At 36.5% G+C, this 26187-nt stretch overlaps 1 protein-coding gene across 7 annotated transcripts in view; it reads left to right on the top strand.

Annotated features, from left to right (window-relative positions):
- CDK14 (cyclin dependent kinase 14) overlaps positions 1-26187 on the top strand; it is an 835688-nt gene that overhangs the window by 232715 nt on the left and 576786 nt on the right. The window contains exon 3 of one of the 7 annotated variants that reach the window (XM_037019858.2): positions 26035-26113. The exons of the other annotated variants lie outside the window; for them this stretch is intronic. Coding sequence (XP_036875753.1) covers positions 26035-26113 — 79 coding nt within the window. The remainder of the gene's footprint in view (positions 1-26034; positions 26114-26187) is intronic. 7 annotated transcript variants of the gene reach the window in all.

Here is a 26187-nt window from a genome sequence, read left to right as displayed (position 1 = left end):
GCTATGTTTATGTAATGTTGCCTCTTTTTCCCTTGCCAGAATATTTCATAATGATGTGGTGTCCTCGGGGTTTCACATCTGGAGGTGCATGATGGCCATCTGCTCCTCAGTTTTGATGTTAATTTTGCATCCAGTCAAGGTGTCAGCGATTTCTGTGTACTATTCTTTCCCTTCCTAGTACTAGGCAGTATGTGGGGAGACATTTTATTTCCACGCAAGTATCTTGCTCCGCATTAAATATTCCTGCCTAGATTTAGCATCCGTTGATCGTTCTTTACTGTGGTGGTTGCAAAATGATGATTTTTTCCCCTCCACATTGACCCATCAGCACTTGGACTTCTCAAGTAATTGGGAGCCCTCCCCTTTTCCTCTTTCATTTCTTTACCCACTTATTATTGGTGTGAACTTGTACATTCCCAGTTTTTCCCCAGTGGTTTATAATTCATTACTGCTTCAAATTATTTTGGTGTTCAGACTCTCTGAATTGGCAGTGGGCCTTGTTTAGGCTGGCTCCTGTGTCTTTGTGCTGTGACAGACCATTTCATTTGAGCTCTTTCTTACTTTATGACATAATCAGATATTGCAGGCTTATCTTACGCCTTTCTGCTGCCATATTTCCTCAAAGAGCTCTGAATCCTTTGAGTGTGGAATGGTGTTAGAAACCAAATTCTGGGTTGGGTCTGTTCATCACCTCTGGGAAATCTGCTTTTGGGCCTTTTGAGCAGACAGAGCTGAAAAGTAAAAGATGTATGTTTTATATGTGCATTCATGTATACATTCACACATTCATATATATACATCCATACATTCACATATTCATATATGTATGCATGTTCACACATATACACATATTTTAGAAATCCCGACTTCACACTGAACTCCAGTTCTAATCCATAACTGTACAATTTTTGTCTTCCTCTGTTTTATATTTGTATCTCTTTTCTTCCATGGGGAGAACCCTAGCTCCTGATGACTTTAATATATTTACTAATTTGCTAAAATCCATATCTGAAGTAGTTTCAGAATTGTTTTTACGTAACACTCAAAATCAAGCCTAATAAAGTGAGTTTAGGGTTGTTTACAGTTCTCTGCCTCTCCCTTCCTTCCAACCAAGAATACTGTGTTCATAAATTGTGTAAGTTGTTCTGTTCCCCCTGCTCCCTCTCTTCCTCTTCCTCCTTCTCTGATGTTGCAGTATGTTTATATCACTCATTTAAAATATAATTTGGGTTGATTTGTTTCAAGTTGCTTTCTGTTTTAGTCCTCCCTCCTCATCATTTTTCCTTTAATTTTATTTTGCACATATCAGTAACATTAATGCTTCCAAAAGTTAAAATTCACACAAAAAGGTGTACTCAGAAAAGCATCACTCCTTTGATCAAGGCAGTGGTCATATGAGCCTATACACATATTGAAATTCATCAAGCTGACCACTAAGATTTGTGTGTATTGTATGTACCTCAATAAAAAATTTAAAACATTTAAAAAACAGATTAAAAAAAAAGTAGCACCCCCCTCTAGTGTTTTTCTACCCTATTCCTGCCCCTTACCCTCACTGTTTCCTGGTGCAGCCCCCACTGAAGGGGAGGACAATTAGGATCTACCTTTGGAAGGGAAGAATATTGAAAAAATTGGGGGACATATTTTTTCCTTTTTAATTGAGGCACCATTGATATAAAATCTTATGAAGGTTTCACATGAGCAGCATTGTGGTTTCAACATTCATCCATATTATCAAGTCTCCCCACCCCACTGCAGTCACTGTCCATCAGCATAGTAAGATGCTATATAGTAATTACTTGTCTTCTCTTTGCTATCCTGCCTTCCCCCTGTCCCAGCTATATTGTGCTTGCTAATTATAATGCCCCTTAATCCTCTCTTCCCTCCCTCCCTAGCTCCTTCCCTTTGGTAACCACTAGTCCCTTCTTGGAGTCTGTGAGTCTGCTGCTGTTTTGTTCCTTCAGTTTTGCTTTGGTGTTATACTCCACAAATGAGTGAAATCATTTGGTACTTGTCTTTCTCTGCCTGGCTTATTTCACTGAGCATAATACCCTCCAGCTCCATCCATGTTGTTGCAAATGGGAGGATTTGTTTTCTCCTTATGGCTGAATAATATTCCATTATTCTTTGTACCACCTCTTCTTTATCCATTCATCTACTGATGGACACTTAGGTTGCTTCCATTTCTTGGCTATTGCAAATAGTGCTGTGATAAACATATGGGTGCAGATGTCTTTTTGAATCAGGGGTCTTGTTTTCTTTGGGTAAATTCCTAGGGGTGGAATTACTGGTGAAATGGTATTCCTATTTTTAGTTCTTTGAGGAACCTCCATATTGCTTTCCACAATGGTTGAACTAATTTACATTCCCACCGACAGTATAAGAGGATTCTGAGTGACATATTTTAAAGCCACCATGCCATTTTTATGGTTCTTTAAAAACCTGTCTATGTAGTGCACATATACATTTTAAATTTAAGATCCCAATCACATGCACACATGCAGTGAGGCCATCTATGCCCTAAACACAGATGAGATTATCTAAGTCCTATACCTGCTTTTTTCATTTATAATATACTGGGCACACAAGCATATTAAGGTTTCTGAGAAGCTTTTAAAAGTTAAACCAAGTTTTGAAAATTCCCTTGACCATAAAATTTTCCCCTATTCCTCCACCCTTAACTTTGTAATAATGTCCCAAGGAATCAGTGCCCCCATTCAAAAACTTTGTTGCAGTAGCATCTTTTAGCTGGATGTTTGCTATTGTTTTTAGTCTATTCATATGCTAAGTAAGTTTCTTTTTATTATTCACTGATTATTTTTTAAGTAGTAGAATTGCCTTTTAAGTTATTAAATACCTTTTTTTTTTTTTACCATTGTAGATGTTTTGTGACATTTCCTTGACACATTGGTGTAATACATTGCTTCCATATATTTATTTCCTAATGTTGGACAACCTTGTAGTCTTAGAATATGTACCCTGTTTGGTCTGAAATTACATTTGCCAGTGACAGTAGGAATTTTATATTCATAAATGAGATTGGTTCAGAGTTTAAGATTTTCATTACCTTTGTTCATATTTGGGTATGAAGGCTTTGCTAGTGATTAAGGAATTATCTGGTCCATGAAGATTCACTTGCATTTCCCCAAAGCAACTGGATCTGTTACCTGTTAGGAAGACAGATTTTTGATGACTTTTCAATTTCTTACATGGTATCAACCTTTCCACATCTTTGGGATGTAGTTATAATTTTGTCCTGTTATTTAAAGGGCTCATTGTATTTTTGGGGACAGTAATATTTGATTTCCATATTTATATAGCAAATAATTTTTCCAGTTTGTCATCTTTCTTTCCAATTTGTATACCTTCTTATATAGAGATTTTTTTTTTTGTTTTCAGGAATTCAAATCTATCCATCCTATTATGGTTTCTGGTAGTGGGATCATGTTTGTAAACGTTTTCCCCATACTAATATGAGGAAGATACTCACTCATATTTTCTTCTGATTGTTTCATTTTTTACATTTATATTTTGATTGAGTAGAAAACCCTTCTTTCTCTTTCTTTCCAGTGGCTTTTTTTTTGTCTCAATAACAGTTATTGAATAATCTATCTTTCCCCACTACTTTGAAGTGCCACCATTACCATAAATTAATTTTCCATATATACTTGGGCCTCTATCTTGATGATAATAATAACATTGACTTCTCTGTCTTTTCCTGTGTCAGGACAACTCATTTTTAATTACCAAAGCATGATAATATGTTTATCATACATTTAGTCTTCCAATAAACATTAGAAGTTTTTCTTAAAACCATTTCTTATTGACATTTTGATTAGTATGGCATTGAATATAAAAATTAATTTAGGAAGAGCTGATATCTTTAGATTATTGAACTCTATTTAAAAAGAAGTTATCTCTTCAGTTATTTTTCTTCTTCTCTGTTTCTTATCCACATTATCCAGTCTTCCTTACATAGTTACTGTGGATATCTTTTTTTTTTTTACTTATGGGAACATTTTAATACACAATCTTATGAGAGTTTCACATGAGCAACATTGTGGTTTCAACATTCATCCATATTATTATCAAGTCCCCCCCCCATCCATGCCATTGCAATCACTATCCGCATAGTAAAATTCTGTAAAGTCATTACTTGTCTTCTCTGTGCTATACTGCCTTCCCTGTGACCTACCTATATTTATGTGCTACTTATAATGTCCCTTAATCCCCTTCTCCCTCCCTCCTCACCCACCCTCCCCAACTCCTTCCCTTTCTTAACTGCTAGTACCTTGGAGTCTGTGAGTCTGCTGCCATTTTGTTCCTTCAGTTTTGCTTTGTTGTTATACTCTACAAATGAGTGAAATTATTTGGTACTTGTTTTTCTCTGCCGGGCTTATTTGACTGAGCATAATACCCTCTAGCTCCATCCATGTTGTTGCAAATGGTAGGATTTGTTTTCTTCTAATGGCTGAATAATATTCCATTGTGTTTGTGTACCACATCTTTTTTTATAGTTAAGAATTTTTTTATTGTTATCATTGATATACAATCTTATAAAAGTTTCAATGAGCAACATTGTGGTTATTACATTCATCCATATTATCAAGCCCCCCCCCCACACCTCATTGCAGTTACTGTCCATCAGCATAGTAAGATGCTATAGAGTCACTACTTGTCTTCTCTGTGCTACTATACTGCTTTCCTTATGACCCTCCTACATTATGTGTGTACTATATCCTCTTTATCTATTCATTTACTGATAGACACTTAGATTGCTTCTATATCTTGGCTACTGTAAATAGGGCTGCATACATCTTTTTGAATCTGAGATCTTGTTTTCTTTGGGTAAATTCCTAGGAGTGGAATTCCTGGGTCAAATGGAATTTCTATTTTTAGTTTTTGAAGGACCCTCCATATTGCTTTCCACAATCGTTGAACTAATTTACATTCCCACCAACAGTGTAGGGGGGTTCCCCTTTCTCTGCATTCTCACCAGCATTTGTTGTTCCTTGTCTTATGGATATTGGCCATCCTAACTGGGGTGAGGTGATATCTCATTGTGGCTTTAATTTGCATTTCCCTGAAAATAGGCAATATGGAGGATCTTTTCATGTGCCTATCTGCCATCTGAATTTCTTCCTTGGAGAAGTGTCTGTTCAGATCCTCCACCCATTTTTTAAATCAGGTTGTTTGCTTTTTGGGTGTTGAGGTGTGTGAGCTCTTTATATATTTTGGATATTAAGCTATGGGAACATTTTTATATGAGCAACACCTAAAAGTGGAATGATTGAATAAAAATCTTAAAATACTTAGAACAATGCTCTAAAAATCACAGATTTTCACTCCCACCTACACTGTTTGGAAGTGACAGTTTCCCCATACCTAAAAGTGGTTCTTAGAAGTATGTGATAATGGAAAAATGAGCAGGAGACTAGGACTAGCATTTCCCAAAAAAGTACATCCAAATGGCCTATAAACCTATGAAAAGATGCTCTGTCTTATTAAGCATTAGGGAAATGCAAATTAAAGTCACTGTGTGATACCACTAAACACCCACCACAGTAACTATAATTTTTTTAAAATTATTTTATTATATTTTATTTTGTTATCATTAATCTACAATTATATGAAAAACATTATGTTTACGAGACTCTCCCCTACCCAAAGTCCCCCCCACAAACCCCATTAGAGTCACTGTCCATCAGCATAGTAAGATGTTGTAGAATCACTGCTTGTCTACTCTGTGTTGCAAAGCCCTCCCCTTTTCCCCACCCCGCACATTATACATGCTAATCATAATACCCCCTTTCTTCTTCCCCGCCCTTATCCTTCCCTACCCTCCGTCTCTTTCCCTTGGTAAGTGTTAGTCCATTCTTGGGTTCTGTGATTCTGCAGCTGTTTTGTTCCTTCAGTTTTTCTTTTGTTCTTATACTCCACAGATGAGTGAAATCATTTGGTATTTGTCTTTCTCCACTTGGCTTATTTCACTGAGCATAATACCCTCTAGCTCCATCCATGTTGTTGCAAATGGAAGGATTTGTTTTCGTCTTATGGCTGAATAATATTCCATTGTGTATATGTACCACATCTTCTTTATTCATTCATCTACTGATGGACACTTAGGTTGCTTCCTTTTCTTGGCTACTGTAAATAGTGCTGCGATAAACATAGGGGTGGGTGCATCTGTCTTTTTCAAACTGGAGTGCTGCATCCTTAGGGTAAATTCCTAGAAGTGGAATTCCTGGGTCAAATGGTAAGTCTATTTTGAGCACTTTGAAGAACTCCATATTGCTTTCTACAATGGTTAACTAATTTACATTCCCACCAGCAGTGTAGGAGGGTTCCCCTTTCTCCACAACTTCGCCAGTATTTGTTGTCTGTCTTTTGGATGGTAGCCATCCTTATTGGTGTGAGGTGATATCTCATTGTGATTTTAATTTGCATTTCTCTGATAACTAGCGATGTGGAGCATCTTTTCATGTGTCTGTTGGCCATCTGAATTTCTTCTTTGGAGAACTGTCTGTTCAGATCCTCTGCCCATTTTTTAATTGGATTATTTGCTTTTTGTTTGTTGAGGTAGGTGAGCTCTTTATATATTTTGGATGTCAAGCCTTTATCGGATCTGTCATTTATGAATATATTCTCCCATACTGTAGGGTACCTTTTTGTTCTGATGGTGTCCTTTGCTGTACAGAAGCTTTTCAGCTTAATATAGTCCCACTTGTTCATTTTTGCTTTTGTTTTCCTTGCCTGAGGCGATATATTCATGAAGAAGTCACTCATGTTTATGTCCAAGAGATTATTGCCTATTTTTTTTCTAAGAGTTTTATGGTTCCATGACTTACATTCAGGTCTTTGATCCATTTTGAATTTACTTTTGTGTATGGGGTTAGACAGTGATCCAGTTTCATTCTCTTACATGTAACTGTCCAGTTTATCCAGCACCATCTGTTGAAGAGACTGTCATTTCCCCATTGTACGTCCATGGCTCCTTTATGGTATATTAATTGACCATATATGTTTGGGTTAATGTCTGGAGTCTCTAATCTGTTCCACTGGTCTGTGGCTCTGTTCTTGTGCCAGTACCAAATTGTCTTGATTACTATGGCTTTGTAGTAGAGCTTGAAGTTGGGGAGTGATATTCCCCCCAACTTTATTATTCTTTCTCAGGATTGCTTTGACTATTCAGGGTCTTTGGTGTTTCCATATGAATTTTTGAACTATTTGTTCCAGTTTGTTGAAGAATGTTGTTGGTAATTTGAGAGGGATTGCATCAAATCTGTATATTGCTTTGGGCAGGATGGCCATTTTGACAATATTAATTCTTCCTAGCCATGAGCATGGGATGAGTTTCCATTTGTTAGTGTCCTCTTTAATTTATCTTAAGAGTGTCTTGTCGTTTTCAGGGTATAGGTCTTTCACTTCGGTTAGGTTTATTCCTAGGTATTTTATTCTTTTTTATGCAATTGTGAATGGAATTATTTTCTTAATTTCTGTTTCTATTAGTTCATTATTAGTGTAGAGGAAAGCTACAGATTTCTGTGTGTTAATTTTGTATCCTGCAACTTTACTGTATTCCGATATCAGTTCTAGTAGTTTTGGAGTGGAGTCTTTAGGGTTTTTTATGTACAGTATCATGTCATTTGCAAATAGCAACAGTTTAACAACTTCTTTACCAATCTGGATACCTTGTATTTCTTTGTTTTGTCTAATTGCTGTGGCTAGGACCTCCAGTACTATGTTAATTAACAGTGGGGAGAGTGGGCATCCCTGTCTTGTTCCTGATCTCAGAGGAAAAGCTTTCAGCTTGTTGCTATTCAGTATGTTGCCTGTGGGTTTATCATATATCACCTTTATTATGTTGAGGTACTTGCCCTCTATACCCATTTTGCTGAGAGTTATCATGAATGGATGTTGAATTTTGTCAAATCCTTTTTCAGCATCTATGGAGATGATCATGTGGTTTTTGTTTTTCTTTTTGTTGATGTGGTGGATGATGTCGATGGATTTTCGAATGTTGTACCATCCTTGCATCCCTGGGATGAATCCTACTTGGTTGTGGTGTATGATCCTTTTGATATATTTTTGAATTCGGTTTGCTAATATTTTATTGAGTATTTTTGCATCTACATTCATCAGGGATATTGGTCTGTAATTTTCTTTCTTCGTGGGGTCTTTGCCTGGTTTTGGTATTAGGGTGATGTTGGCTTCATAGAATGAGTTTGGGAGTATTCCCTCCTCTTCTATTTGTTGGAAATCTTTAAGGATAATGGGTATGATATCTTCTCTGTATGTCTGATAAAATTCCAAGGTAAATCCATCTGGCCTGGGTGTTTTTTTCTTGGGTAGTTTTTTGATTACCACTTCGATTTCTTTGCTGGTGATTGGTTTGTTTAGATTTTGTGTTTCTTTCTTGGTTAGTTTTGGAAGGTTGTATTTTTCTCTAAAGTTGTTCATTTCTTCTATGATTTCCAGCTTCTTAGTGTATAGGTTTTCATAGTAGTCTCTAATAATTCTTTGTATTTCTGTTGGGTCTGTCGTGACCTTTCTCATTTCTGATTCTGTTGATGTGTGTTGATTCTCTTTTTCTCTTAATAAGTCTGTCTAGAGGCTTATCTATTTTGTTTATTTTCTCAAAGAACCAGTTCTTGGTTTCATTGATTTTTTTCTATTGTTTTATTCTTCTCAATTTTGTTTGTTTATTCTCTGATCATTATTATATCCTTCCTTCTGGTGACTTTAGGCCTCATTTCTTCTTCTTTTTCCAATTTTGATAATTGTGACATTAGACTGTTCATTTGGGTTTGTTCTTCCTTCTTTAAATATGCCTGGATTGCTATATACTTTCCTCTTAAGACTGCTTTCACTGCATCCCACAGAAGTTGGGGCTTTGTGTTGTTGTTGTCATTTATTTCCACATATTGCTGGATCTCCATTTTAATTTGGTTGCTGATCCGTTGACTATTTAGAAGCGTGTTGTTAAGCCTCCATGTGTTTGTGAGCCTTTTTGCTTTCTTGGTACAATTTATTTCTAGTTTTATACCTTTGTGGTGTGAAAAGTTGGTTGGTAGGATTTCAATCTTTTGGAATTTACTGAAGTTCTTTTTGTGGCCTAGTATGTGGTCTATTCTGGAGAATGTTCCATGTGCACTTGAGCAGAATGTGTATCCTGTTGCTTTTAGGTGTAGAGTTCTATTGATGTCTATTTGGTTCATCTGTTCTAGTGTGTTGTTCGGTGCCTCTCTGTCCTTATTTTCTGTCTGGTGGATCTGTCCGTTGGAGTGAATAGTGTGTTGAAGTCTCCTAAAATGAATGCATTGCAGTCTATTTCCTCCTTTAGTTCTGTTAGTATTTGTTTCACATATGTTGGTGCTCCTGTGTTGGGTGCATATATATTTATAATGGTTATATCCTCTTGTTGGACTGAGCCCTTTATGATTATGTAATGTCCTTCTTTATCTCTTGTTACTTTCTTTGTTTTGAAGTCTATTTTGTCTGATACTAGTATTGCAACAGCTGCTTTTTTCTCCTTATTGTTTGCATGATATATCTATTTCCATCCCTTGACATTTAGTCTGTGTATGTCTTTGGTTTTGAGGTGAGTCTCTTGTAAGCAGCATATAGATGAATCTTATTTTTTTGTCCATTCAGTGACTCTATGTCTTTTTTTGGTGCGTTCAGTCCATTTACATTTAGGGTGATTATTGATAGGTATGTGCTTATTGCCATTTCAGGCTTTAGATTTGTGGTTACCAAAGGGTCCAGATTACTTTCCTTACTGTCTAAGAGTGTAACTTAACTCACTTAGTATGCTGTTACAAACACAATCTAAAGCTTTTTTTTCTATTTCTCCTCCTTTTTCTTCCTCCTTCATTCTTTATATATTAGGTATCAAATTCTGTACTTTTTGTCTATCCCTTGATTGACTTTCGGGATAGTCAATTTAATTTTGCATTTGCCTCGCAGTCAGCTGCTCCACCCTCCTTTCCGTGATTTTACTCCCTGTGGTGACAGCTATGCAACCCTAGGAACACTTCCATCTATAGTAGTCCCTCCAACATAGACTGCAGAGATGGTTTGTGGGAGGTAAACTCTCTCAGCTTTTGCTTATCTGGAAATTGTTTACTCCCTCCTTCAAATTTAAATGATAATCTTGCTGATAAAGTAATCTTGGTTCTAGGCCCTTCTGCTTCATGGCATTTAATACATCATGCCACTTACAGGCCCTTCTGGCCTGTAAGGTTTTAGCTGAGAAGTCTGATGTTAGTCTGATGGGCTTTCCATTGTATGTGATCTTATTTCTGCCTCTGGCTGCTTTTAACAGTCTGTCCTTATCCTTGATCTTTCTCATTTTAATTACTATATGTCTTGCTGTTGTCTTCCTTGGGTCCCTTGTGTTGGGGGATCAGTGGATCTCCATGGCCTGACAGACTGTCCTTCCCCAGATTGGGGAAGTTTTCAGCAACTACCTCCTCAAAGTCACTTTCTATCCCTTTCTCTCTCTCTTCTTCTTCTGGTATCCCTATAATGTGAATACTGTTCCACTTGAATTGGTCACACAGTTCTCTCAATTTTCTTTCATTTTTAGAGATCCTTTTTTTTCTTTGTGCCTCAGCTTCTTTGTATTCCTCTTCTCAAGTTTCTATTTCATTTATTGTCTCCTCCACCGTATCCAACCTGCTTTTAATACCCTCCATCGTGTTCTTTAATGATTGGATCTGTGATCTGAATTCATTCCTGAGTTCTTGGATTTCTTTCCGTACCTCCATTAGGATGTTGATAATTTTTATTTTGAACTCCCTTTCAAGAAGAGTTACGAGGTCCATATCATTTAAATCTTTCTCAGGAGTTGTATTAACAGTTTTACTCTGGACAAGGTTCCTTTGGCGTTTCATGTTTGTATATGGCACTGTCTAGTGTCCAGAAGCTCTATTCTGGAGCTGCTGAGCCCCTGAAGCAATGTCGGGGGTCGCAGGGGAGCGGTACTGGTGCCTGGGGGGAGGAAAGAACTGTTCCCCGCCTCCTGGCTGCTGTGCTTGTCTCCACTGCCTGAGCCAGTGGGCCGGTCCACAGGTATAAATTTTTGTCCCAGAGCATCTGGATATGGATCCCCTCTTTCCACAAGCAGCCAGAATCCCAGTCTCCCCAGGAACTCTGCCTGTATTAACTTTCCAACCCAGTAGTCATGTGAGTCTCAAGAAAGCACCATGAAATGTAGGTTTGTGCTCCCAGCACAACCTCCGGAGCTAGGTATTCAGCACTCCCAAGCCTTCTGCTCCCTCCCTGCTCCGTTTGTCTTCCTCCCGCCGGTGAGCTGGGGTGGGGGAGGGGCTCGGGTCCCGCGGAGCCACAGCTCTGGTGCATTACCCCATTCACTGAGGTCTGCTCTTTTCTCCAGGTGTGTGCAGTCTGATGCCGTCCTCTTTCCTACTGCTCTCTCAGGATTAGTTGCGCCAATTAAGTTTTCTAATTGTATCCATTTTAGGAGGAAGCCTCTGTCTTTCCTGTCATCCTGCCATCTTTAATCCCATCTCAGATATCTTATTAATATTTATTTCTTGCTATTTAATGCTTCTTTCTCTTGATATTTTGGTTATTCTTTTTATCCAACTCTATTTTCTATTTGTTTTAATATTGGTATATAAAAAACCTGTTGCAATCTACTTGTTAATTTTATCAAACAGTTCAGCATATTGTGTGTCTTTATTCAAGTTACTTGCTCCACTTTTCTCATCTTTAATAGTTGTAGCCTCATAGGAAGTGTTTAAGGTTTAAATATAATGATATTTTAAAGGAATCTCAACAGAAGTTTATTGCTGTTATTAATATGATTCTTAGTTTCTGCAAGTTTCTGTACAGAATTTTCATATTACCTCCAGTAGTTTTTTTCAGTTTATTTTCTATAATTTTCTAGATATTCAGTCATTCACCCCTAAATAAATATTTTGTCTTCTCTTTCTAATTAAGTAAGTTTCAACGTCCCGCTCTGAAAAAGCAGTTTGATTCAGGGAAAAGGTGTCATGGATCATTACCATTTTCAGCTGCCTTTGACATATTGATCAAAATATCAGCCATGTTCTAATGTGAATGGATATGGTGGATGAACTTGTGAAGAATGAATTATATAATATGGTTTTGTTTATTTCTTTGAGAAGCTCCTGGAAGACATTGTCTGTAAGAAAAGTGTGTTGTTCAGAATGTTCTTGTTAAAAACTGACATCAGCATTATCTTATTAAAAGAGAAGGACCCTGCCATGTTCCTTAGTGTATGTGATCTGCCTCTGTAAGTACTGGTAAATATTGTCAACTAAATGGATTAACCAAAAATTATTACATGGAGTGCACAAGATGTTTTCTTGCCATTATTTTCTAAAAGTAAGATGTGTTGGGGAAAGTAATAAATCCAAATTGCTGCTAGTGGTCATCAATCCTGAGAAGGAGATTTGTTGAAGGAGTCAGTAGAATATTATTATTTTGCCTTTAATTAAAGTATTCCATGTGTTAAACATTCTATTGTGCTTAAAGTGAATTTTATGTGAGTAATTTCGTTCAGTTATGTTGTATGAACAAGATAAAATTAACAACTCTAACCAAATACCAAATTGTTTGTGAACTAACAACCAGGGAAAAGGAAAGACTTAAAAACCCATTCATCATGGCTGCCTGTAATGAGTGAAATGCATGATTTAATCATGAAGGAATTTTTTAAAGCAGTGGCTGTGACTTATGCCACTTAGAAATGTTAACTTGCAGCTAGATCAAACCATCCACATCAGGGCAGAGGGGTAATTTATTCAAGAAGGGATTTCAGTATTAATCTGTGATCTGGGTGGTCTGCAAACCCCATGTAAGTAGGAAGGTTTAAAGGATAGCTAATGTAGAGAAATACATTCCTTTTTTCCCCCTTTAAATCTGAAAAATCATCTTCAACATGGGTCTGTTACATTAATCAACTAATGTCTTTTTAGGGCTGGTCTGAAAACCAGGCTGGTCAAGAAGCTCTGGGCTGCTAGACTTTTGGGTTGAGGAAGGCTAATTAAAACAACTGTGAGAAAAAAAGGCTTTACTTAGGATGTAGGATTTAAATTGCCTTCTGAAGGGTGAGCAGGATTTGGGTAGAATGAGGAAAAGGAAAGCTTTTGGGGCAAGGGGAAATGATGGGAGCAGTGGTATTGAAAGTAGAACTAATTATGGGATATCCAGGCAAGACCTGGTCTTGATGCATCTTAATGACTAAATGTGTAGTGGGATAGGGAAGTGGGCTAGGTTTTTGGAGTGTCCTGATAACTAGGAAGGTTTCTACATGTAGTACTTTGCCTAACAGGCCCTCCCCATCCTGCAAAGATTTAGGCAGTTATTTAAAAAATAGCATTTTACCCTTAAAACCTAATTAACTTTTTCAAAGGAATTTGAAAGGGAAAGATGTTAATCATGAAGAAACTTAATTTGGATCTTAATTTCTGAGATATTCTGATAAACAAAATTGTGAAATGGTGGTATCTTTTGCTGAGGATCTATAAGAAATAGGAACCGTTTGTTGCAGCTGAAAGTGACTGCCGAAGGACAGAAAGACAGCCAGTAAATACTTGATTTGTCACCAGATTTGACAACTGAGATATGTGACTTAAAATTATTTCTTTTTTCTCAATATACCTAAATCAGTACCGACAATATTGTAATAACAAAGCATAAAGTTAAAAAGCTCAGGCCATACGGAAAGTATTAGGAGGGATGTTCAAGAGATCCAGCTTGGATTGCAGTAATCACAGAGCAGTCACAAAACACATGTCAAACACATTCCTATGACCCGACCCTTTCCTGCGTCTAAAATAAACTGAATGAAACTATTGCTTCTTCACAGATGTCTGTGAATATCCAATATTTGGTTTTAACACCTGGGATCAGTCATAGACCAGTGAATACAGATTTCTAATGGAAGTCAGTAATGACACCAAAGATATATAAGGGAAATAACATGTCATCTTATGATCATATTAAAAAGCCTAACAACCTGAAATTCAGACTTAATCTTTTTCACTTACATCATAATTAGTTGTCCCCATATGTCACTAGTTTTAAACTACTTAATTAAAAATCTGTTAGTTTGTTTTATAAAAGAGTACATAAAAAAGATTGTTTTTCATTATTTATATAGCACATGAAAATGGCATAACATTTGTGTGTGTTAAAGCACAAAGTCAATATGTCATGGGCAATGACTAAGAGTTATATAAGAGAAAACCCACTGCTAACAGATTACTGCAAAAGTAAACTGGAAAACACAAATTTTGCAAGTAAACTTGATATATTGAAAATGTATTATTGTAACATAATAAAAACTGTCGTACATAGTGACCTAGTGGGAGGGTATCCCAAGACAGGATTTCTGAGACAGCAGGTGTTAAAGTCTTTATTTGTGTAGCCAGTGCTGATTTCAGAGACTGTTTCAAAAAGCATTCATGTGTAGAAACAATGTTCACAATGTGAGTAGGTTTATGCCACCAACCCATATGCTGTAATGAATGTGTAGTCTTTCCCTTCTTTTTCTTCTTGTTTCCTCTGTCCTACCCACCAAAATGACTTGTGTCACCAAATCTACCAGGCCTTGTTTTCAGGATGGCAGTTGTATATAAACAAGATAACAGAGTGTAGAAGTCTTGTGCCCTCCCAAGGAGTTTCCCTTTGTGGATCTGGAACTCTGCCCTCACAGTCTTCTACCTGCACGGCCCCACTTTTCAGACGGGTTAAGCAGGCAGTTATAATGCTGTGCTAATAGAAATTATTCAAAATCATTTCTCTAATTTTCCTGAATTCTGATACTCCAGGAGAAGCAATTATGGCTGAAAGTGGTTGAAAAGTGTTAACCTGAAATATAAAAGTTATTACCAGCAAAAATGGGTTTGTTCAGGAATAGACAATTGCAATCTGGGACACACAAGCTACAGTGAAACTATAGGCATGTCAGAACAAAGGAGAGGAAGGCACTATTATAACGGAAAGGGCTGAGTTAGGAGGACTGTTCTATGCAAAAAGAGCATTTGAGTGAAATAGGAGTCGCATGTATCGCTGCTTCTCATTGGCTGGACTTTAGGAAGAGGCGAAGGTGGAAACCTTCTCTTTTGGAGCTGGGGAATAAAGTAGCTAAAACAGTATGGCCCTTGTCTCCTCCTGTGGGGTATGAGATTTCAGGAGGAGTGGTGGGCGTGAAAGCTCCCCCTGAAGGCATCCCGACGCTCTGGCAGTGAGGTTTCCCTTAATTTTCACAAATGGAGACTTGCGGAGTTCTTAAAGGGACTTGTGGATACCTTCAGGAGCCATAGCAGATGATGGCGCTAGTTTAAATGATTAATTTAACCTCAAATTTATGGTTTAAAAAAATTAGGGTACTGGTTCAGATTAAATACTACTTTTATGTTTATCTTTTATCTTTGGGATCGTTCGTTGTCTTACATGTGGACTGAAGGAATGTTTAGGGAGGTTGAATGTGCGTTGAGAAACTCTTAAGTTGTTGAGCTGCAAATGATAGAAAGGAGGAAAGGGATTAAAGTGGGAGAGTATGCAGGGAGAAAAATAAAAATGTTTAAGTGAGCTATGGTCTTTTTGTCCTTGGTGTCCTTTGAGGAGAAGGAGACTGAGGTATTTTAACAATAAAGACCTTCCCATACTGGCCCCCAAGGAGAACGGTTAACCCAGAGTAGTTCAGTTGCTGACCAGAAGTTTGTTCCTTGGGGAAGGGTAGCAACTAATTCATGGGGACAGACTGCTTTCGGATAGTCAGTATTCATGAACTAAGTTGCCATAACTTGGAGAACTTTTATCTCAAAACTGTATTTGAAAAATCTGTGGAACTTGCTACAATTACTTGAAGATGTGAAATACATCTTACCTGTTTTTGGATCCCTCCCTAGGTAAGTTGTAGACACTTAATCCTTGTTTGCAGAATGAATGGAAGATTTGAAAGATGCTGATAAATTTCATATTACTTGGAAATCATTCTTTGGTGATCCAGTAACAAGAGAAACCTTTGGTCTTTGAGAAAATTTTTACAGAATTTTATAACTCTTGATTGATGTAGGAGACTTTTGTAGTCTAACTGCTCTATTGATGCTTGAGCTTACATTTTTAGCTTTTATGTAAAACTTCTAGGATAAATATGAAACTGCATTAGTAGAATTTGATCCCTTGTTCTGAGCATTTTAATTTTTAATAAAGTGTACCACCAAAATTGAAGGCCCACATCTTTAGACTGTAAACCCTCTAAGGAAGATCTTAACCTACTTTTAGTGCTCTGAAACATGTGCAGAATAGTTTTGCTTGGTATTTGCTATCTTAAAGAGGCAGATAGTGTAGTACTTAAGTGTGTGTGCTCTGGAGCCAGATTGCCTGGCTCCAGATAAGGTGTGCTCCAGTTTGAATTCTGACTCTACCAGGATTCCTATTATATGTCTTATTTTTTCAGTGTTCTAGTTTCATCATCTGCAAAATAGGAATAACAATAGTACCAACCTACCTTAAAGGATTGTTGTACAGATTAAATATGGCAATTCATGTACAGTGCTTAAACTAGCGATTATTATTATAAATACTAACTTCTTTCACTGTATCTATGTAGTTTTTATTAGAAAGTATGTATTAAATTAAATAAAATACCACAACTTAATTTATTTCATCTTAGAAGGAAATTCCTTTAGAAGCACTAAATACTGCATTTATAAGAGTATTCAACATAATAGTGTGTTTTCCCTCATATTGAGCCAGATGGCGTTCTCTAGCTACAGAATAAAGAATCTTTTAGCTGTGTGTCATTTTAGGAGCAACCACATACATTTTCTTAAAGCGAAATTAATATAGATTGAAAAAATTGATATATGGTGATTATGTAGAATTTTCACCTTGGTTGTAAGAGAATTATTTTTGAATTAAGTAATTTAAGGGTATCAAAAAGATGCATTAAAATAATTACACTTGTAAGGACTTGTTTTGACAAAGATTACTTTAGAAAGTAAGCAAGTAAAAGCAAAAACAGAAAAAGCTTGTAAAATTTAGTTATAAATGTGACCGCGATTCTCTTGATGCTCAACTCAGATTTCAGTCCTTAATGTACTCTGTATTGTGATTTTTCTATTTTATTTTTATTCACAGTGAAAATTACTTGAAAATATTGTAAAGCTCCAAATTGTACTCCTTATTTGGTCACATGCAATGTAGTGATTTGCAGATAGAAATCACTTTATTCACAAATATATATTGAACAGCTAGTATGTGGTTATCTGAATTCTGAACCATGAGGATACAGCAGTGAACAAAACAGACAAAAACCCTGCTGTTAGGGAACTTAACTGTGAAGGGAGGTAGGTAATAAACACATACGTAAACTCTGTTTGTCTGCTGGTGGTACGTACCAAGGAGAGAAGTAAAGCAAGAGTATATAGGAAAGTTTGTAAATAGGATTGTTAGAGAAGACCTCACAGAAAATGTTACTTTTGAGCATAGACCTGTGGGCCAGGAGGAAGGGAGCCATGTGGATGCACGAGGGAAGAATATTTCAGGTAGAGGAGGAGCAGGAAGGTGGTTGTGGGTGAAACAGAGTGAACACAGAGGAGAGTAGTAGGAATGAGGTCATAAACATAAGCAACATTGTGTAAGTCCTTGTAGGCCACTATAAAAGTGACTTTTAGTGTGAAATGTTGAGCAGAGAGAGGTGATTTGGCTTCCATTTTTAAAAGGATCCCTTCATCAGCTATTCTGAGAAAAGACAGTAGGGAGGCTCCTGTAGTAATCTGTAAGGTGGCGGTGGGTTGGTCACCATCCACCTAGGGTGGCCGCTGTGGACATACCAAAAAGTGGTTGGCATCCTGATTTACTTTGAAAGTAAAGTCATCAGGATTTGCTGTCAGATTCAGTATGAAATTATAGTCACCAAAGCTTTCAGTTTGAATAACTTGAGTAACGGAATTGCCCTTCACTGACCTTTGGGAAGACTGTTGGAGGTGTCTCAGGATTGTGAGGCAGGATATCATCAGTTTTGTTTCAAATGTGGTGTATTTGAAGGGAAATGCACAGATGTCTATACAGAATGCCATAGCGTGTATATTATTATACTTAAAGATATTAAAAAAAAAAGGAAAATGAGACATGGAGTTCTCCAAATTGAGAAATAAGTGCTTTTTTACAGTTGGAATTATTTTAAAGATTCACTTGGTTGCAAATACTTAGGAACCCATATTTCTGGCTTGCTTCCTTATGTCATTGTTCCATCTAACACTTCCTTTTCTAAGCCAAGATTATCTTTTTGTTTGTTCATTTTTATTGGTTTGGTTTTAAACAAATATGCCCAGACATTCCATTACCTTCCTATCTTTCAGAGACTTATCAAGTATTATCTACATTGGAGAGCTATGTGTTTATCCCAAAATGATGCCTAATTACTCAATATTTTTGGAATTCTGTTTTTATTAATTTAAAACTAGCTTATAAGCCACTCAGGAAAAAATTAGTCTTGAAGAAGTTTTCAGTATTTAGACATTAACTTTCATTCATCCTCTGTTCTGGCACATTGTACATTGATGCTCCTTAAGAGCCAACAACTTTTCATGTGCCAAGTTCAGTCTTTCACCCATCAGTAGACTAATGATGTGGACTAACGAGAGTGTAGGACGGCTCTACTGCTGGAGACTGGGCTGGGGGAAGGGACTGGGCCCTTCCTGTCCTCTGCCTCCTGCTCCCAGACTGCCTGGCACCAGGACTATTCTTACCTCCTAGGTCACAAGAGGCGGGGGGAACTGTTACTAGGCATTTAATATCTTTTTATTTCTGTGAAATGATTTATATATTAAAAATCTATTTACCTCTCAATAGATAAAGTAAATAAGACATATTGCTGTATTTACTACAAAGGTATATTTAATATTAATATTTAATATATATATATATATTTAATATATAAAAATATAAATATTTTTATTTCAAGATACAATTCTATTGAGGATAATGGCTATATAGCTTCATTTAAAAAATCTTTTTGGACACTGCATCATGTCACTGATCAGGGCTACTAAAAAGCTTTTAATCACATTTCAATTTGTTGTTTAGCAAATGTAAAATGTTTTTCCTTTGACTTAGTTTTTCACACACTTTAAAAATTTTGCTTTACTTTTAAATTGTGGAAAAAGACACAGAAAATAAGATTTGTTGTCTTAACCATTTTTAAGTGTGCAATGCCATTGTGTTAACTACAGTCACATTATGCAGCAGATTTCTAGAAACTTTTCATCTTGCAAAATGGAAACTGCATATTGAATAGCAACTCCCCTTTCCCCCTTCTTCTTCTTATCCACTTAATTTTAAAAATACTTAAAAAAATCTAACACACATATGGACAGTATTAAATAAAAGTGATACTAAGTAGATGACTGTGGAAACAACAAAAAACTCCCAACACTTTCCTGTTTTCCATGTATACCTGTAGTTTCCTATTTCACTCTGCTAGTCCTAATCTATGCTGACAGTGACACTCAACTCTCTGCTGTTTCTCAAGTATTTTTGTTATATCATCATTCTTACTTAAATAGTGTAGATTATTTATTATGAAGACTTGATCAATATCACAGTCTCCAGTGAAATGGTACAGTGTATGTTGCCATTCTTATACAACTTTTTATTTCAAGTTGAGTTAATAATTACACTTGTTGCCCATCTGGTTAACTTTTCAAAATCCCTACTCTCCTTGTCCTGCCTCAATTGTGCTGACAATCTTTTAAATGATTAAATGCTTTTGGGGATCTCTGTCTGACAGCTCTCACTTTTCCAGCCCCAGGCTAGATGGCTTATTCCTTAGGTCTGAAGAATCTCCATTATCTTGTGACTTCCTTCAGTGCTCCATCATGTCAGATTGCCTGAATCAAGATTACATGCCTTGTGCTTTTTGTTTGATAGATCATTCAATTAGTAGTTTCCTAAGGAAAAGAATATAGGAGGCAAAGTTCTTTTTATTGCTGAAACTGCTCTTATTTCTAGTCTCACACTTGAATGATAGTTTCGCTGGGTATAGAATTCTATATTAAAAATAATTTTTTTCCTATAAAATTCAGAAATTATTGCTCAGTATTGTCTTCTAGATTCCATTTTTACTTTCAAGAACTTGTTGCCATGGTAATTACTAATTAAATGTCTATCTTTTGTATATTATTATTTCTGGTATGGTATGACTTCATAACAATTTGCCTTATAATAGGTCTCTTTTTTTTCCATTTATTGGGCTGGGTACTTGGTGGGCTCTTTGAATCTTAAGACTTGTAACTAGTAGTTCTGCTATGAGCCTGAAGACTTTTCTTTTTGCTCTGGGAAATTTTATAGTTTTATTACTTTGCTAATTGCCTCTCTTCCCTTACTTTTCCTTACACTTTTGGAACTCTTATTAGTTAGATTTTGGATCTACTGGATTATGAGATTGCTATTCTAGTATTTTTATTTGATCACTTGCTTTTTCCACCATTTGATCTTCTGTTTCTGTTTTCTAGGAAATATTCTTGACTTAGCTTCCCAAATCCTTGCTTTAAATTTTTATTTATTAATTATATTTTTAATGTCAGGGATATACTTTCTTGGTCAGTGGTGATTTTGAAATGTTCTTTCTCTGAAGATATTAATTATAGATTCTGTTTTATCTCAGTTTAAATTATTACCTAGGGAATATTAGATTTTTTTTTAGTAAAATGTTTCTCTGTAATTTTTGAAGTATTCTTCTGTGCAATGTCTGTGTTACACCCAGACCATTTTTTTCCTGTTTATTTATGTGTGCTGCTCTTACATATTGGAGGCTGCTCTTAAATGTATGATTATTATTATCCTCTATCAAGTATTTTTTAAGAGTGAGTCTTGACATACTGATTAGCACCTCTCTTTGTGTATACATCTTATTATTGGCAGGTCATTTTGGCTCTATGGTGATGAAATAGCAAGTTGCTGCATCAGGAAACTCAAAGATATTTAGTATGTTGAAGCCTTTTTTCTTAGAAAGGTTTAAATTTTCCAGAAGAAACTCCCAAACTCTTGGATGGGGGAGATTGGACCCGATATATGGGAGCAGAACAAGGGAATAGATCTTAGAGTCCTAGTGTTTTTTTAGTTTGCAAATTTTCACTCAGACACTCTTTCGGCCCTGATTTTCAATCCACTTTCCCTTGATAGTAACTAATTCTTAAGCCCCTGAAGATCAGTTTCTCCAGAAAATAACCTGGCTGCATTGCATAGGGGTGGAGGCCTGGGGTTTTGAATTGCTCCATAGGGAGACTTCACCCAGCTCTCCTGTTTATACTCTACTACTCACTCTCTCTGTCCTTGGTTTACCTGGCCTGCCTTGAGTTTTGTGCATAAATTGGCTCACATCTCACTGGTAGCCCCCTGATAGGCACTTTAGTTTTCTCTGCTCTGTCAAACCAGTAATTGCTCCTCCAACATTGTTGAAATGTTTCTAATTTTCTCTTTGTCCTGGTAGATTGTCTATTCCTTTACTGGCATGTGTTTTGAGAGGGAGGGGAGACAAAAGGTCTGATGTATTAATCTGCCATATTTAACTGGAAGTTCCATTCAGCTATTTGAATTTTTATTCTATCATATTACATTGTAAGGATTTCACTATCCCCCCTAATTATTTATGGAATAAGGCTGGGTGTAAATGTCTTAAAACCTCCTTCTGAAGGATGGTGCTGTGTGTGGGTATGAAATTGCAATATGCAGCAGAGCACAGAACTGAAAGTTAATGAGACCTTAATATAGCGATTCAGAGGAGAGAATTTAGTGTGGCTAAAGGCAACCTTTACATTTTCAGATATCTGAAGTATATAATCACCACTCCTACCCAGATTATCATCCAAAAAAATAGGAGTAGAAAAAAATTCCAAAGAATAATGGGTATGCCGTCAGGCACTTTTTGTTTCTGTCACTCTCTCTCCCTGCTTTATGAGTACTTTAGAAATGTGGGCATCTTGAAAAATAGCTGTGTTTCTTGCTGACAACTCTAATTTTTTTATAGATCCTATTATTAAAAATCGGTTTTAAAAGAAAAAAATATTCAAAATATATAGTTTCTAGATCTGATCTGTATGTATTTTTTTTTTGTCTGACAGCAATATTCTATGAAAGTTCACAATGGTGGATTATTACCCTTTTAATTTCCAAAGATAAATTTAATCTTTCATTGTCATATGACTTAAATTTAGCTAAGCAAATGAAAATGTGCATGAACCATTTTATATTTGTGTTTGCCAAATAGAGTAACTGAAGTTATCTATTTATGTGGAGCCTAATCACAAATAGAACAATTTCTTCTCATATTTGTTTTCTATACATTATATAGATTTAGCACATTTTTATAAACATCTCTGAAGCAGACAATAATGTGTTGACATAAAAAGTTTCCTTGCAGGAGTATGTTTCTTATTGATATATAGCTATAAAGTATTTCATTTGAAGTATTTCATTGAAGTTAATTAGCTTTTGAACACATTGTAATTGGTTTTTCCATTTCACTGCTTAGTTCATTGGCGAGAGTTCAGTATTTGGCCAGAACTATTATTATTTTTTATTGTATGTAACAAACACATATATAGTGTTTACTATGTGCAAGGCACTGTTCTAATTAAATTAATTGACAAAGATCAATATGCAGCAATTAAATTAATTATTGCTAATTGCCAAATTAATTGACAAAGATCAATTAATTTAATTCTCAGAACAATCGTCTGAGATTGGTACTATTATTATCCCCATTGTTTGCTGAGGAAGCCTCAGGGAGGAGAAGGGAATTTGCTGAAAGTCACACACCTGGTTAATAGTAGAATCATGATGTGAACCCAGGCAATTTAGCCCTAGAGTCCATGATCTTGAACCCTATGACCTAAAACAGTAACTCACACCAGAAAGGTCACTGTTTCAACATAAAGCAGTTACAGCTCGCCTTGAGTTTTATCTGTACCATGGTATTCATTAAAGGGCTTATGGAGTAAACTGTAAGATTCCAAATATAGTAAAATTCTACAACAAAAAAAGAAAAGCCTCAAAAACCTGTTGACTGTCTTGGCGCTAGTACAATAAAAATGGGAAATTAGGAACCTTGTTAAACTTTAGTGATCTTGAAAAAGGAAAACATGAATCTGTCTAAACTGTGTGTGTGTGTGTGTGTGTGTATGTATGTGTGTGTGTATGTGTGTCTACAATCTCTCTGCATGTTGGATATAGTGCAAATAATACTCAGCTGTTCTGTGATTTCATCCAGTACTCATGGAAACAGGACTCCCCCTCATGCTATGGAGGCCCTTTGGATATTTTGAAAGCAGACAAAAACCAATTTGGTTTAGTAGTAATAATTTGGGAGATTTTATTATCCCCCCCATAGCCAACAAACCATAGAAAACACATCAGTATTCTAAAGGGATACATTATTTACTGAAACCTGATGGATAATTGATAATTGCACCACAGGGTTTTACCCTGCTCTTTCTGTAACCACCCACTTTGTGTGACCAGGAGAGGATGGATTGGAGGACACATTTTCAGAAGTGGTAAAATAAATTTGCACGCCCTCAATTTGGGATATCTGTGCTTTTCTCTTTTTGAGGTCCTAATATGTGCACATAGGCATTAGACTTTGATAGTGTGATGTTGGGTCCTTCCTGCATTTGTAGGTCAGTGACAAATATCAGAATTACCCATATCTTGTATCAATTTGAGGAAAAATTAAAAGCCTTCTAGGCAACAAGGGAATGCAGATTATCTGGTTCTGATGTTAGAAGATAAGAGTGTGCTGGATTGAGGACTCTACACAATTTAATCCCAGAGCAGCTACAGCCACAAATCTACAGAGCTCAGACAGAAGCACAGAATATCACACTATATGTGTCCAAAACCAACATATATGCCCACTATGTGCCATGTTAAGGAGAGACTAACATGACTGAAAGATTATGTCATTAAGATACTCATAGAAACCAGAATATGAACAGCAGTGTGGAATTAAATTTTATTATAATAAAAGGTAGGTGCTTATAGGTACATAATGCTTTCTGGTTCCCCACAAATCCAGAACCCCGGGTGGTTTGCGGTCTGTCCTGCAGGCTTGGGCATCTTTAATCTCAGCCTTGTGTCCAGGTTCTGCTGATTACGTGACCTTGGACACGCTGCTCAACCTTATTAGCTTCGTTTTTCTCATATGTAAAATGGGGAGAATAATAGTACCCACTTCTGAGAATAATCAGTAGGATTAAATGAGATCATATCCAAGCATTTGGTGTAATGACCAGCACATTGAAACACTCAGTACCTTTCAGCAATGATAGAGTTGGAAGCAGCAGCTGCTGTGGCATCTCCGTCTCCTTCACAGGCTCATTGTGTTGATTTCATGTGCTAAGTGTTTCTCAAATTTCTTTTCTATTCCTATCACCTCAGTTTTAGTTTTGGCTTCAGTGACTCATTCTATACCTCTAAAATCCATCCTCAAAAATTCTTGCTAGTGATCTTTTTAAAACTGAAATGTGACCATGCCTCTCCCTGCTAAAATCTCTTTCAGTGTCCCTCAGTCTTCAGGATAAAGGTAACCCTTCTTAGAGTTGGGGAAAGAGATTCTCTGCTTAGGTTTAAGCCCCAGATGGTTATTTTCAGCTTTTACACATTACCACTCAGGGACAAAGGGTTATGCTTCCTGGTTGCATCCGAGGTCATAAAGTCAACCACTGAGCACTCTCCTCATTGCTACACTGGCCAGTTTTATGAAGGAGAGAGAATAATCTTGAGACATCCCACACCTGCCCTCCTCCCCATGACCATACAGTTCTTTAGTTGAAGTCAATAAATATTTATTAGACTGGACTTGTTCTTTCTGAATCTCAGTCTGATGCCTTTTTCATTTAAATAATTTCTGAATTTACTGTGGGTTGGAAATTTCATTGGCATATAATAGCAAGTAGAGTCTGTATACTAGTTACTTTTATCTTATTTCAACTCTACCAGCATTTCTGTGTATCTGTTTTGACAATATAGGACATTTGGGGAGAAGGCTGGTAATCAGAATTGGATTCCTAGGAGTATCTGGGTCTCTCTGGAGATATCACCATCAGGAGGGATTTCCTACACGCATTGGATTATTTTGTATTTTCTTTGTTTCAATTGTATGAACTCTAAAGTTATAAATCTGGTATCTTTGTAGACACAAATCCAGTTTCATTTTCTACTTAATAGCACCGACTTCCATTTTTCATTGTATTTTGCATAGAGGTCACTGCACTGTTATGATGAGAAAGAAAAACTGCTTTAAATTCAAGGCATTTCTTCTATCAAGTTAAAAAAATTCTCCCCAGGGAGAAGCATTTTGCCAGCAGGGTTCTATAGCTTGTGGGTTGTACTAGGAAGAGGTGCATAAAAATGTGAAGCACATGAATGAAAGAATAGTTCATTTAGCCTGTGTGAGAAAAGCCAGATTTCTTTTTCATGCCATTATAAGCAGTATTTTGGATTTTATGCAAATTTTCTTTTTTCTATTTTGAAATGGTTGCTCTGTGTATTCTTCCCAAAGATATTTAAAATGTGATGACTTCTGTGGAATGTAAATATTAAGGTTGATGTCTAAAGGTCATTTTTAAAATTTAAAACATCTGCACTCCTTCATACTTAAATATTTATTGAACAGAAGTTGTAAAAGTTAGATAAGCTGGTGGCGAGTCCTGGAATAGATCCTAGTCCATGATGCTCACACAGATATGAAGGGAACGGTCAAGATTAGCACCCATTCTGCTAAGTGTTTCTAGCTAGAGACAGACATCTTCTGGGATTTCCTACTCTCCTGTAACTTGAGTCTTTGTAATAAATAATTTGTGCAGATACCTTTCCTTCTGGCTTTCTGTATAACATCATACAATCACGGTTGTGTAGTTGAGTTTCAGGAAAGGCTTATCAGGGAAGTGGATCAGGGAAGCAGAAATTGAACTAGTGTGTGCTATAGTGTAACTTGCTGTGTTGCTTTTTTGTCCCTCGAATCAGTGCCGTGGATATACCAGACACACAGCATCTGCGTGAGAGAACCTCTACGTGGTCATTGGCCTTGGGTCCTCTGCGTTTGGTCAGTCTTCTTACTGATTCCTTTTCTAGATTCTCTCTGACTTGGTATTTGATCATAAATCTGCTTACTGAGCA

The sequence above is a fragment of the Manis javanica genome, chromosome 6 (assembly GCF_040802235.1).
Source record: "Manis javanica isolate MJ-LG chromosome 6, MJ_LKY, whole genome shotgun sequence".
Lineage (NCBI taxonomy): Eukaryota > Metazoa > Chordata > Mammalia > Pholidota > Manidae > Manis > Manis javanica.
Note: the sequence above shows the minus strand (reverse complement) of the source record. Positions and strands in the feature narration are given on the sequence as shown.